We start from the raw sequence: 14,471 nt of genomic DNA on the forward strand, positions 1-14,471 counted from the left end.
CCGACGGCCACAAACGCCGTGCCAAGGGAATGCAAGGCAAGAGGTGACAGGCCGGGCGGCTCCCATTCTAAACGGGGACCGGGGCCGGGAGGGACCGGCACGCCCTCTCCCACGCGTGTTCGGCACGAGACCGCGGGGAACGCTTTCCGTCAGGCTTAATCAGCGGTCAACTCACGGGTCAGCAGCTGCTTAACGAGCCATGGCCCGGGGAAGGAAAACGCTAGAAGTCAGAACACCTGGTCGCTGACCACGTCTCCCTACTTGGAGGAGAAGCCCAAGCAACTCTGGTGCCTGAGACCCACTCCCGCCCACAGATGGGGGCAGGGCCATCCCCACCCAAAGCCCGAGCAGACAGCAGACCTCGTGGGACAGGACACCCGCAAGGCCGCGAGGACAGCTCCATCTTCCGGTCGTAGCTGTAAGGTCGCGAACCCTCTCAGGAGGAAAGTTAACCCCGCCCGCATCTTCCACCCCCTCAAGGTCACTGGCAGCATCCACTGCTGACAGCATGTGAAGGGAGAGCAGGAGCCCCAGCTTCGGGGGTGGGGGGGACGCCCCGTCTTCGGGGGCAGCAGGAGCACAGCACAGCAGCCCGTGGACGTGTGCATGCATGGTCCCCAGGTGTCCTCGAGTGAGCACTCACTTCGGAGCCCCCGGAAGCCCCCCCGGCGGGCAAGAGGGCAGGAGTCCGAGAGCGCTCACCTCCTTCTGCAGGAGGTCCCACTCCGTCTCGCTGACTAGGCGGTAGCCGCTGGGGGACACGTACGCACTCTCCGCGCCCTGGGTGACGCTGGAGAGGAGAGACGCCGTCTCCTCTTGCTCTGGCGTCATCGCCTTGATCGCTCTTTCCTGGTCTTTGGTTAACATAAACCCACTGGGCATCTGCAGCGACCCAAGGGAAGCCGTGTCAAAGTTCTCAGACACCGAATCCGCTCCCACCAACGGCCCAAAATCCGACTCGTCCAGGTTTCCAGCAGACTTGGCCTTGCAGTTGTAGCCCAAAGCTTTGGACTGCAGGGAGCCCGAGGGCCCCAGGCTGTCCGTGGACTGTGCTCTCCTGAGTCCGTCTTTGAACAGGTCGCTGTCCGACTTGGCGAACGGGTCCCCGGACGGCAGCAGCAGGTCCGCGTCCAGGGAGTGCACGGAGCCGTGGGCGCTGTCCCGCTGGCCCTGCAACGGAGGACGCACGGCGCCAGGTTAGACGGCCCCCAGTCCCGGATGCCACCGCGCCTCCGCGCAGCCGCACGTTCCGGAGGGCGGGCGCTAGCACACTCCTCCCTCACTGAGCGTGCCGAGTGTCCGCTATTCGCCGGGCGCCCAGGGCACACAGCAACCTGCCCCTCAAGGTGCTGACAGTCATGAAGGAAAAGAGCAAGCAAGCAGGCTATCAGAATGCCCTGTGTAGTAAACTAACAGGCTACAAATCTGCACTGAATGTGCTGGGGGCTCAAGGAGGCGCTTCAGCCCAGAGGTAAGGGGTCAGGGAGGGCTCCTTGAAGTTCAGCATCAGGTGAACTGAGCAGGAGGTGCTTGCTGCACATCCACACAGAGATGCCCCCCCGACGGATGGACAGAAGTCTAGACAGAGGCCCAGCAGTGCCCACCATATGATGATAAAGTGTCAGCAGCAAGTCTTTTTTTGATGTTCAATGTATTAAATTTAAAGGACTTGACTTTATTTTAACATAACATCCTGTCTTTTTGTTGTTAATGCCTTTGCTAAGTTTATTTACTTATTTTGAGAGAGAATGAGAGATGGGGGAAGGCGGTGGGGTGGGGGGGCCAACAGAGGGTCTGAAACGAGCTCGCAGCTGCCAGCACAGAGCCAACACGGGGCTCGAACCCATGAACTCTGAGATCATGACCTGAGCCCAAACTGGACGCTCAACCAACCGAGCCGCCCAGGCGCCCCAAGGGCCCTTTCTTTTATGAACTGGCAGACTGTGAAATATGACACTTGTGATTATTTTAAAAAATTGACTATTAATTCCTCCATCTCTTTCAAGACTTTTTTCCGTTGATGGGTCAGCTGGCTGAGGAACCCAGCCCACCTCAAGGTAGCTTTGGTCAAGGTCCCAGAGCCCATCTGTTAGCTTACAAAGGAGCCTCACACCTCATCGGCCACACGCAGCGTGGAGGACAAGGGACAGTGGCAGGCAGGGTGAGGGCCATTTAAACCGAGACAGCCCCTGTGCCAGTGACAACACAGCAATATACGGTGTTTCCAGAAGCTGATTCAACCTGTTCTGGTACCTTAAAAATGCTTGTGCCCTTAAACTTGGCATTTCCTTCCCCGGGGCATCGGCTGAGTCCGCGACGATTTCTGACCAGGCAAGAACTCTATGGCCTGCCGTGTGACTATCATCGAAGTCCCCGGAGGAGGGAGAGACAGAACCAGCCTGGCGACCAGCCTGCCAGCCTGCCTCGGGGCTCTGAGGTGCATGATGTGTTGCCAGGTGAGGGCCCGCTAGCCCCCGCCAGGCTGCCTGGTGCCGCCACCCTGTCACTAGCCCCCGCCTGGGCCCACGCACGCACGCCTCACCCCTCCAAGCCCGAGCTCCCCTTGCGCTGGGTCCATGCAGGCCCAGGTACCCGAGCCGAGGACACACTGCACCCCAAACCTGCCGGGCTGCTCCCGCCAGCTGCCCACCCTCCCTCAGGAGCGCCAGCAGAGGCGGCCCAGGACCCCCACCCCCGAGTCCTGCTGCCTCACGGCCACCTCAGGTGCCTCTCGGGCGGCTCTCCCTGGCGCGTGTGTCACAGGGTCCCTAGAGACTGTGACAGTAAACTTTTCTTTCAGTGGGACAGACCTTTAAACCTGGGCACAAATCCATGAGTGGGGCCATAAGAAATTACGGAGTATTTGCACACGGAAATACCGCCGGCAGTTAAATGCTGGCTGTGGGCAAACACTCACAGCATGATGTGCCGAAACCTTTCAGATGGATTTAAGTGGAAAACATTTACATAAACATTACGTCCGGTTGCAATGTGGGTCACGTTTTAAAAAACGAAAATAGAAACCCTCGGACGTTAACTGTGGAGATGAAAGGCCGGAGAGGCGCGCACAGACCACGGGGCCCCGTCGGTGCCGGGGGCTGCCTTCCAGCACGTCTGTTCCAGAGGGCCCGTCTGTGCTCGCACGCTTCCCGCACCGAACGCAACGCTCTCGGAGAAGAGGACACTCCAAGCCTACAGCCTCTCACCGTCCTCGGCCGGACACCGAGCCATTCAGAGCAGCCGCCGCCGACTCTGAGCGCCGTCGTGACTCACTGCAGGCGCGCTCAGCGCTCAAACCGCAAAACGTCAGCCCCAGAAGACTAAGGTCCGTGCAACGCCAGGGGAGGACGCCCCGCACGATCCGTGCTACAGACCAACGGGGACGAGATGGAGGACGTTCAGAAAGCTTCGCTGTGCAGGACAGCAATCTCCCTTTCCCGTTTTCCTGGAACTCTTGGAACCTCCCTGCACACGGAAACCACGTAACGCTCGGCAGGACCTGAAAACGGGCCCTCTCCTGGGAGGCAGATTCAGGCCACTCGGGTCTCCGTGCACAACCCGGAAGAAGACTGACACAGCAATTACGTCTCACCTCCCCGTGTCCGTGAGGATGTTTCACTCTAAACCTCGAAGAGCGACCCGTAAACACAGACAGAAGCCCGAGGAGGCGGATGGCATGTGGTCACATGAATGTGTACACGACCCCGAGGCCAGACCCTCACTGTCCCATGTCACAGGCCAGAAAGGAAGGACGGGGGGGGGGGGGGGGGGGGGGGGGGGGGGGGGGGGGGGGGGGGGGGGGGGGGGGGGGGGGGGGGGCAGCAAGAACGAGGGCCACAGGCAAGGGCGTGGCCTGGGTCGTGGGGGCACCGAGGTCACCGGGCGTGAGGGCCCTCCGGTACCTCCAGGGGCTTCACTTTCATCTGGAGTGGGAACAGAAGCCTGTGGCCCAGCACCCAGAGAGGTGGTGGGAGGGGCAGGCAGCACCCCAGGAGAGGGAGCCCGAGCCAGGCGCACAGGACGACACGACCGGACGGCTAATGTGGCCGGAACCGTGCGGGTGACCAGGGGCTCCGGAGCAGGACCCGCCAGGAGCGTGGAAAGGGCAGCAGGTGGACAGGCCGCGGACAGGCCACCTGAGGAGGCGGCTCCCGGCAGGGGACGGGGGCGTGCGTGTGCCTGTGTGCGTGAGCAGGGGCCCGAGGCCGCGGGAACACCACCATCCACCCTGGGGCTCCCCGCTCCACCTGCCGTCCCAGCCTCCCGCCTGCCCCCTGCTGTCACGGCCGAAGGCCTCAGAGCTCCTCACACGGGGGTCCAGTGTCAGAAAACCTCACATGGTCTCTTCTAAGAAAAAGCTCCAAGTGTTAGCAACTTTTAATATCCATGCAAGAAAAGATTTTACAGGTCTTATCACTGGAAGGTCTTCTCCTCCAGTTTTAATGTCGGAGTCCGGGGAAGGAGGACATCCAATTACTTCCCAGCCGCCCCCGGCGCCGCCGCCCGTGACCTCGTCTACAGGGAGCTGTGAACACCCTCGTCCCACCGAAGGGATGCGAGGACCGCGACGCGCTCCCCGCGAGCATGCCGTGGGTGCCGCGACACGGAGGACAGACGCGCCGTACCTCTTCGTGTGGTACCGGGGCCGCCAGCGCGCACACCGCGGGCGCTTTCACCTCCTCCTCGGCATCTGCGTCTGGACGGTCCTTCCTCTTGTTGAACCTCTGCTGCTCCTCTTCTTCCTGAAAGTACAGGAGACAAACGCGCGTTTCCCAGGCGGCCGCAGCTCACGACGCGTACGGCTCTTCACCACTCAACCCAGAGCGAAGCCTCGTGAGGCAGCTGGACGCTGAAGCCTGTTTGGCGATCACATCGACGCACATCCGGTCAACAAATGTCCTACTACTCTGGGCACAGAGAAGGGACGCCCACCATAGAGACAAATCAGGACCCAGCTTCCGAGAAGAGTGGACAGTGACAGGACACTGCCGACCGGGTGACAGCAGACAGCAAGGGTCCCGGGAAGGCAGGTGGACAGGGCATCCCTAACAGTCTCTGGGGCCGAGAAGACACCGCTCGGGATGTGAGGGGCGCAGACTGGGCAGGGAGTCAGAGACCCGCCATCAGCCCCCGCCTCACCGACAGTCCGCTGTGTGTGTTCCAGCACGCAGCCTTAGCACAACGCTGACACACGGAAAACCCTCCGTAAAGGCCCTAAGTGACCAGTTTCGGCATTTAGACGGTTTTAACGGAACACAGGAGGGCACGGTTAGATCTGCAGTGTAGAATCTAAGTCCTTGGGGCGCCTGGGTGGCTCAGTCGGTTGAGCAACCAACTTCGGCTCCGGTCATGATCTCACAGTCCGTGGGTTCAAGCCCTGCATTGGGCTCTGTGCTGACGGCTCAGAGCCTGGAGCCTGCTTCAGGTTCTGTGTGTCCCTCTCTCATCCCCTGCTCATGATCTCTCTCAAAAATAAATGTTAAAAAAAAAAAAAAAGACTCTAAGTCCTCGGCTTGGCTGTGTCTACACAAAAGATGGATGAGTCAGAATTAAAAGAAATTTAAAAAGGATGAAACATCTGAAAACCAAAATCCAACCCAAGTCACACAGGGGGATTGAAAACCCGTTTCAGATCCCTGGAGAGGCTCCTCCACAGCTACCCGTGGGTTCCCTGCACCCAGACAGCAGCGGCGCTGCTGGAAATGACAAAGAAATGAGGACGAGGGACGGCCTGGCGCCGTCTGCTGGGAGCAGGTGCCCCGACCACGTGCTGGGGACAGGGAGCCAAGGAGCGCTTCTGCCCTGCCTGGATGACGCGGACCAACCCGCAGACTCCCTGAAATCACGAAGGCCCGGCGACGGCTGTGAGTGGGGACAGTCTCACTCTACCACTCGGTGTTCAGTGTTTCACCTCGTGTTTACCACAAAACGTCTTTGGCGTGAGCCGTGTCCGTGGGTTACTCGTGTCGTCTAAAAGGTGAGGAGAAACAGGATGCTGGGCTCTGGCCTGTCCAGATCACTCAGCCCCTCCCTCCGCACCCCGCCCCTTCCAGCTCAGCCACTTCTAAAGCCGGAGGTCGGGTCCCTCCGAGGGGGGCCTGAGCGGGCTCACCTGGTCTCTCTTCTTCAGCTCCTCCACCTGGCGCAGCTGCTCCGACGTGAGCACCACCTCCATGCGCTGCATGTCCCGCATCAGCAGGCGCTGAGACTCCAGAAACTGGTCGTTGGCTTTCTGCCACGTGTGCTTCAGCTGGTTGTGCTCCTGCCGCTCTTGCTCCAGGAGGTGACACACTGCGGGGCCCCAACCAAAACACCAGATTTGAGTGGCAGACAATTCCCTCCACACGGAGCCCCCAGACCAGGCGTCCGTCCCGCCTGGGGCTGGGACGAGGGCCCGGGGCACCTCTCCCGGAGCAGACCCTCCCGGAGCCCCCAGTAACAGCACGTGGACAAGGGGCCTCTGAGCTCAGGAAGCGCTGGAAACCTGGTTAAATGAATATTATTATTATAATTTTTTAACATTTATTTTTGAGAGAGAGACAGAGACAGAGCATGAGCTGGGAGGGGCAGAGAGGGGGAGACACAGAACTGAAGCAGCTCCAGGCTCCAAGCTGTCAGCACAGCCGGATGTGGGGCTCCCACCCATGAGCTGTGGGATCATGACCCGAGACGAAGTCGGACACTTAACCGACTGCCCCCCACCTCGCCTGGCACCCCTGGTAAATGAATTTTTGAAGGTCCCGTCCCTGCAGGACGTGGAGCACAGCATCTTAGAGGAGCTCCCAAATCCACGTGACTGAAGGTCCTTCCCACAGCCACTCCCCTCCCCTCGGGGACACACTGGGGAAAATGCTCCAGAAGCCAAGGGCACAGTGACCCCTCCCCAGTGTCCCTACACACGCTCTGATGAATCTGTCACCAGAGATGTAACCGGAGCCCGGGCACACTCTGACCTGTCAGGATCAAAGGTTCCGCGTAGTGGCCGGTCCTGCTGCTACTCTGCGGCTCGGCCGCCTGGTGCTGACCAGCGGGTGGGGGGCGTTGCCGTCACCCCACACAGCCGTCTAAGACAGAGGCCGGCCAGCCCCCTCCTGCGCCAGGGGACAGCCAGCTGCTGCCACTGCCTCGGACCAGTTCCCACGGCTCCAGTGGCACGCTTCCCGCAGTTGGCCTGCGTCTCTGGCCTGGCCCCCCATCCTGCTGCTGAACTCTCTATGCTGCAAAACTTCTGTTCTAACTCTCCATTTAGAACCCTTGAGAGAAGCCAAACCCACGGCCTCATACTATCAATGCCACTCGGACTTCCGTCCAGGACGCGCAAATTCGTACAGAGAATGGACCGGGGGCTGCCGGGAGCTGGGGAGGAGGAGGAGACCGGGAGCGATGGGTTCCCTCTGCAGTGGTGGAGATGCTGTGGAATTGGGGGTAACGGCTCACACCTTCGTGAGAACAGACTTTAAAAGCGTGAACGCCATGGCATGTGAATTATGTCTCCATAAAGCTGTCATTTAAGAAAAACATTTGAAAGAAGGTCCTTACTGCCCACACGCTAAATCCAAGCCCCGGGCACAGGCGTCCACGGCCCGGGTCCCGTCGGCCTCTCCCGTCGCACCTGGCCCGCGGCCCTCGCGTCCTAACTTGGCTGGAGCCCCTCCTTCACCCTGCCACACCACGTGCAAAGGTCCTGGGACATCAAGTCCGCGTCTGGCTGCCTGACGAGCACCCACCTCTGAAACCCCCGCTTTACAACATCTCTTAAGAAGCACACGGGTGACGCTGCCAACTGTAAGCCCAGCCCCCGTGACCGGCCATGGCGGGAACTGTCCCCAGTTCAGGCTGCAGGTTACACAGCCGCTCGACTGTTACCGGCCTTCTTTTCACTGACCCTGACTCGTTTTACTGGAACGTCTCAGACCGTGTCCAGCTGCGTCAGAGGCTTGGGCCTCTCGCGCTAGCTCTGGGAGGGCCAGGCCCTATCGTTTCAATGGAAATTCCTGCTTATCTCAGACCTCTTCAGAGTCTGTGTGTCCTCAGCGGCAGAGCACACCTGAAACGTGCTTCCTGAGAGCCGGAGGCTCACCCGAGCTTCGGGTCATGGTCATGGCGTTTTACGAGCTGACTGCGCAGGCCTTCACGTTTCCGCCTCCCACTCCGGGGGAAGGCAGACCCACGCGCAAACCTGAACCCCTGCCGGCAGAGCTGTGCTTCCCGCGCACTCACACACTCGACAGTAGCCGCCGTGGGGCTCCGGCCACACGGGCCTGCACTTGCTGGACAAGCGTCACTAACACCGCCCTCGACACGGCCAGGTTTCAAGGGGCCCATGCATTTAGACGGGGAAGAACGCTCCGTCTGCATGTTCACTAACCTCTAACTGCAATGCAGGTCCTTGCGGGATACAACGTGGTACACACTGCAGTGAGTGCACGCACGACAGGGACAGTCACCAGCACCAGGTGCGGATGTGCCGGCTCTGGCCAGCGCCTGCGGACCTGACAGACGGCTGCGCTCGGCACCACAGCACAGTCACAGCGGTTGCCCGACGAGCCACTGCACCTTTCCACTTAAAGTGCTCATGCAGTGGCACGCTCGCTACTGTACCGTGAGTCTGCAGCCACTTACGTTCTGACCGCCGTTCTACAGAAGTGGTTTCTTCTGTATTCTACATTTTAGGGACTAAAAACGTGATCCTGAGGGGGTCTCACAAGACTGCCGAAGAAGTCCGCGACACAAGGAGGTTAAGGACCCCAGTAATTAAGACTCACTAGCAGAGTTAAAGACAAAAGTGGATCTTTATTTTAACGGGGAAGAGAGCCCGCCAGCCGCGCGGGGTCAAACTGCCCCTTATGAACAGAGGCCCCCGAGGGCCCTGCAGTCACTACCTGCCCTCCCGTCCATTTTTACTTTTGCCCAACTACCTCCACCCAAATGGGTCTGGGGGCAAAGTTAAGCAGAAATTCCCAGCCCTCCTGTCTTTCCGCTCACAGCCCGCGCCTCGGGAAGCTGTCCCGTTAACAGCCACAGGTCTGGGGGAGGCCTCGTGGCCCCGCTCCTCCGGAGAACCCTCGAACCAGCTGCTGAGCGTGCAGTGAGCCCCGAACGTGCTCGTCTTCCCAGAGACCGAGACTAAAAACGCACAGGATACATATGTACCTTCATGCAACTCCTTCCGAAGCTTCTCGGCATCTTCCTGTAGAACGGACTTCTGAGTGTTCAAGACGGCTACATACATCTCCAGATCCGTTCTGCAGGACTTCTCAGCTTCCAGATAGTGATTCAGCTCCTTAACCTGAAACAAAACGCGATTCTACTAAACTAAAACAATAGTTTCTACGTGAGATAAATGGGTGCGTTCTGAACGTGCCTTGAAAATAACTTGCGTCTACATTTACGTAAATTTTAAAACCTGAACTAACTTTTAATTAGAGAACACACACACTTGCTGTAGAAAACTGGTCTTAGGCATAACCGCGTCCCCGGAGTAAACACAGAACTGCCGCGACGTGGGGCCCTCCAGCGCCTCACTCCGCAGAAAGGCCGCTCTGAGGTGCACCCCAGAGCTCAGAACCCGTGCTCACTGCGGCAGACTCACAGGCACACTGAGCTGTGGTGGGTTCTTTTGCAAACAGTAGTTCATTTCTAAAGAGAAAAATAGTACTGCACTCCTGTAAATTTGCTTTTCTGTGATTTCTGGGGAGGTAATTCCAAATGCCTTAAACTTATAAAAAGGACACGTTTTCACAGGCACATATTTCGGAAGGAAGGAAGAGGAAGTGATGATGGAAAGAACAACTAGTCTCACACTGTGATAAGCAAACTTGGAGGTGAGTATGGAATATTTCTTAAAATTACATCTTTTTAAGTTTATTTCTTTTGAGAGAGAGCGCGTGCGAGCATGAGTGGGGAGGGGCAGAGAGAAGAAGAGGGAGAGAGAGAGAATCCCGAGCAGGCTCTGTACCATCAGCACAGAGCCCAACATGGAGCTGGAATTCATGAAACTGTTAGATCATGACCTGAGCCAAAATCAAGAACCACGACACGTGACCAGCTGGGCCACCCAGGTGCCCCTAAAATCATATCTTTTAAAAAATGCCTTATTTCTATTTAACAATTAACTATAATACTCAAATATTAGCAAGAGAGTCTAATGTGTGAAACAGTTATGACCAAAGTAAAATACAATCTTGGCGCAGAGACTGATCATAGAATCACTTGTACTTGGTCTTATAAACCGTCATCCTAAGTTCTGGCAATTTATGTCAGCTTTATCTGATGGTTATGTCTAACATCACTTTCAAGGTCGCTTCCATGCCTTTTTTCTTCCTGCTTCTTCAAACTTGAAAACGCTGGCTAGGGGCGCCTGGGTGGCTCAGTCAGTTAAGCGTCTGACTTTGGCTCATGTCTTGATCTCACGGTTCGTGGGTTAGAGCCCCGCGTCAGGCTCTGTGCTGACAGCTAGCTCAGAGCCTGAAGCCTGTCTTTGGCTTCTGTGTCTCCCTCTCTCTCTGACCCTCCCCTGCTTGTGCTGTATCTGTCTCTCAAAAATAAATAAAAATTATGAAAAAAAGAAAACTCTGGCTGATCTCTTTCCAGTGAACTTGACAATACGTTAGTACTGGTCACAGGCTAGAATGACGTTGTAGTTGCCATCTGATGAAAGAGGCAAAGCAGGTGTGACAAGGTGCTGATGCCGCGAGGCAGGTCCTTGTCACTGGAGAGGGCGGGACTCCGGCGGGTGATAAGGAGAGTCAGTGTGCAGACACACAAGGAGGTCCACAACGGCTAATTCCACCACCACCTCTTAGTGTAAAGATCTGACTTGAGTAGTAAGGAATGAATCTCTAACCTCTGAAAGCTCCTAGCACAACCCTGGGAAAAAGGTGCCAGGGTATGTGAATCTCCCTGAATTCCATTTGCCCTGACACGTTATGAAGCCAAAACCACACAGACATCCGCAAGAAAACTAAGTGAGAGCTGGAGAGTGGGAAAGAGAGCCACGGAAAGCTGCCTCTAGGAACATCTATGACACCCGCATCAGCGTGGGGCAAAGGGAAGGGAAGCGATGAGGACCCCAAGGACCCCAAATTTGTCAACTGGGGCTCCAACCTGACAATGACAGCTGAAACTCCAAGAGTTTTGCACGTTCCAATAGTGGGTAAACGTGACCCATTTGTGGTGGACTCACAACCTGGTGACAGTGAGACAGGACCCCCGTCACAGACACCCCAGGGTGCACCCCCGTGTCACGTACACCCCGTGAGCGCTAGCCAGCTGCGGTCCCTGACCTCTCCAGTGTCCCGTGTCCAGGCAAGTGTCTCCACCCTGCCTGCTTCCCAGCTGTCCTGGGCACGCTTCGGACCCCCCGCTTCTCCGCATGAATTCTGGGGTCCACCTACCGTGTTCCTCATGGAACCATACTGGATCCTGAGTTTATAGATTAATTTGGGGATATGCTACCTGCCTAATAACACATTCTCTTTTCATTCTGGAACACATGTATTCAGAGCTTCATTATAACATATTTCATAAAGGTATTACCTGGTTTTGTTTAGATAAATTCTCAGGTAACACAGTTCATTTTAGGTTTTTGGGTTTTATTGTTTTGTTTCTGCTACCATGAATGGGATTGTCCCCCATTGGATAGATTACCGAATGGAGTGTGGAAATACTACCGCTCTTGTCTGTTGCTCCTGTTGGAATGACATTCTGGCACCGTGGTTGGGTCAGACCATCTGTACATCATCCTGGTTTTCTACATAAACGGCCAGATCAGTTTTGTTGTTTTCATTCAGTTCTTACGCCCATTTCTTCACCTCGGCCGGCTGCGTCCCCCAGGACCACAAAACAATCTGCACAGAGCCACCGAGTACAGGTGTCCCCACGCGGTTCCGGTCACGGATGGTAAGGCTGCTAAACACATCATTAATTATGTCGGCCGATGGCTTGATAAACAGGCTCTTACTGACTCACTGGAGGTTTAGATTTATCAAGTGTGTTTCTGAAGCCAAGATGAACATATGACCTTCTCCTACAATCGTTTTCTGGTGACACACCCTCCTTCAATTCCTTGGGATATATCCTATTTCATTATATTTTACTTTTCTGTTTTTAAACTACACTGCTGTTCCTAAATGAGATAGATCTAGAATGCTGTTCCTTCTACCCCCCGCCCCCCGTGTGTTTGTAATGAAATCATGTAGGTCTCATAAAATCAGCAGGAGGGCTTTGTACACAGTTTGTAAAATGTAAGGATTGTGTCTTCCCAGGTTTGGAAACCCTTGCCTGCAAATCCCTGAAGTCTCTCTGAGGAGAGGAAACAGGAGAAAGGAAGACTTGACTATAAATCTAACTACGAACCCACTTTCTTTAACAGGTCCTGCTGTCAGGTGCCCGGGGGCTCCACTGGTTAACCACCCAACTCTCGCTTTCAGCTCAGGTCACGATCTCACAGTTTGTGAGTTCAAGCCACACATTGGGCTCTGCGCTATCAGCATAGACCCTGCTTGGGATTCTGCCCCTTTTCTCGCTCTCTCCCCTCCACTCTCTCGGTTTAAAAATAAACAAACAAACAAAAAAAGAGTTTTCATTTAATCAAATGTCCTTCATTTCAAAGGTACTGTTGTGACACCGTGCAGAGAAGCGTCTCCTGGTTGTAGCTATGACCCGTTCTCATAGCTGACGGTCTTGCTGGAGGTTTCTCTATCTTCCCACTCTCTCATCTCCCCATTATGCTGGCATTCTCAAGTTCTCTTCTGCTTTTCCATTTCACTAGTTTCTGCTCTTACGAATATATTATGTACTTCCTAGTGCTCACAGTGTACTACTGTTCATTTTTTTAGACTCTTCAGAAAATATTCAAACCACTCTAAATACTTTAGAATGCCTTTTTCCAGGATTTCCCCCCATTTCCAGAGATTTCTTTTCAGCTACCATTTTACTGTAAATAATTTTAATAGCCTGTGGTCAGAGATTTGAGTCCGCATAACAATCCTTCCAACTGTGCGGACACTTCCTTTGTGTCATTATGAAGAACATAACGTACCCAGAGGTCACAGCACTGGTCCCATGCACTAAGTGCTCTATGCGACCCTGCTAGCAGCCCTCCGGGGTGCGCAGGAGCAGCAGCAGCAGCAGCTCCGTCTTACAGTTGAGAAAACCAGAGCACTGTAAGACTCCCTTGCCCAAGCCCCCCTCCCCGCTGACGAGCGCTGAGCCCCTCAGCCCTACGCCCGACGACCACATGAGACACAGTGCCTCTCTCCTGCCCACGGGACTCTCTGTGTCTACCACATCCACACCACTCATCGGGTTATTCAAACCCCACCCCCTACTAGTATCGTTTCTGCTGACACCGTCACTTGCTAAACATTAGTTTCAAGCTCCTACTATACCTGTGAGTGTTAGTTTCCCCTTAATTGTCCCTCTTGGTTCACATATTTCAAGATATGCAGGGCGCGTGCAGTCCTGCATCCAGTCCTGCCTACTGATGGACGGGGTCCCTCTCTCTGTTCTTTCTTCCTTCACATCCTAAATGTTTCATATCACAACACTGTACCAACTTTCCTTTGGTTAGAATTTACATGGCATATCTTGGGGCACCTGGGTGGCTCAGTCGCCTAAGCCTCCGACTTCGGCTCAGGTCTCGATCCCGTGTTCATGGGTTCGAGCCCCACATCGGGCTCTGTGTTGACAGCTCAGGGCCTGGAGCCTGCTTCCAATTCTTGTCTCCCTGTCTCTCTGCCCCTCCCCCTTTCATGCTGTCTCAAAAATAAATAAAACATTTAAAAAAGAGAATGTATATGGCATATCTTTAAGTATCCCATCTTTTTCAGTCTCATAGTTTTATTTTTGGTACATCTACTATCAGCAATATAAATTTAGATTTTCTAAAATCCCATCTCTTTCAGTAGAGATCTCTTTCTTATCAGCTTACACTTATTAAGATCACAGACACACTCCCCTTTCCACATTCCTATGCTGGGCTTTTCTTTACGGACTTTAAAAATTTTTTTTCTTTTTTTCCTACTTTCAATTAACTGGTAAAATTACCAACATTCTCTCTCTATTCCCTCTGCTGTGTCTCTACAGCCAGCAAACCCAGCCACACTCTAACTACGTCATCTTTCAGACACCAACTCTGGGACCACCGTCAGGGAATGAGGTCAGCGGGAGCAACAAGAAAACAGATGAGACCAGGGCTCCTTCTTACAGGAAAACGAACAGTGACGCTGGAACAGAGCAGCAGGAGCGAGCCCGCCGCCGGGACCACACTATCCATACGGACAAAACCATCTCCAAGCGTTTTTTTCCTTTCGTATCTTAAAGAAACCAAGATTCTCTGGAGGCCCAATCTGAATTCCAAGGCTTGCTCCCCTGTGACTTGAACTTGGCTCATGGCGTGAGGTTGGGGGGGGGGGGGGGGGGGGGGGGGGGGGGGGGGGGGGGGGGGGGGGGGGGGGGGGGGGGGGGGG

At 55.3% G+C, this 14,471-nt stretch overlaps 1 protein-coding gene across 1 annotated transcript in view; it reads right to left on the reverse strand.

Moving 5' to 3' along the window:
• The window catches only part of RABEP1 (rabaptin, RAB GTPase binding effector protein 1), a 121,816-nt gene that overhangs the window by 15,100 nt on the left and 92,245 nt on the right, over positions 1-14,471 (reverse strand). Inside the window, exons 7-11 of the mRNA XM_029928778.1 lie at positions 9,440-9,542; positions 9,154-9,307; positions 6,113-6,291; positions 4,626-4,742; positions 703-1,170 (exon numbers count right to left, since the gene is read on the reverse strand). Of these exons, the coding sequence (XP_029784638.1) occupies positions 703-1,170; positions 4,626-4,742; positions 6,113-6,291; positions 9,154-9,307; positions 9,440-9,542 (1,021 nt within the window). The remainder of the gene's footprint in view (positions 1-702; positions 1,171-4,625; positions 4,743-6,112; positions 6,292-9,153; positions 9,308-9,439; positions 9,543-14,471) is intronic.

This window comes from Suricata suricatta, chromosome 17, assembly GCF_006229205.1.
Source record: "Suricata suricatta isolate VVHF042 chromosome 17, meerkat_22Aug2017_6uvM2_HiC, whole genome shotgun sequence".
NCBI lineage: Eukaryota > Metazoa > Chordata > Mammalia > Carnivora > Herpestidae > Suricata > Suricata suricatta.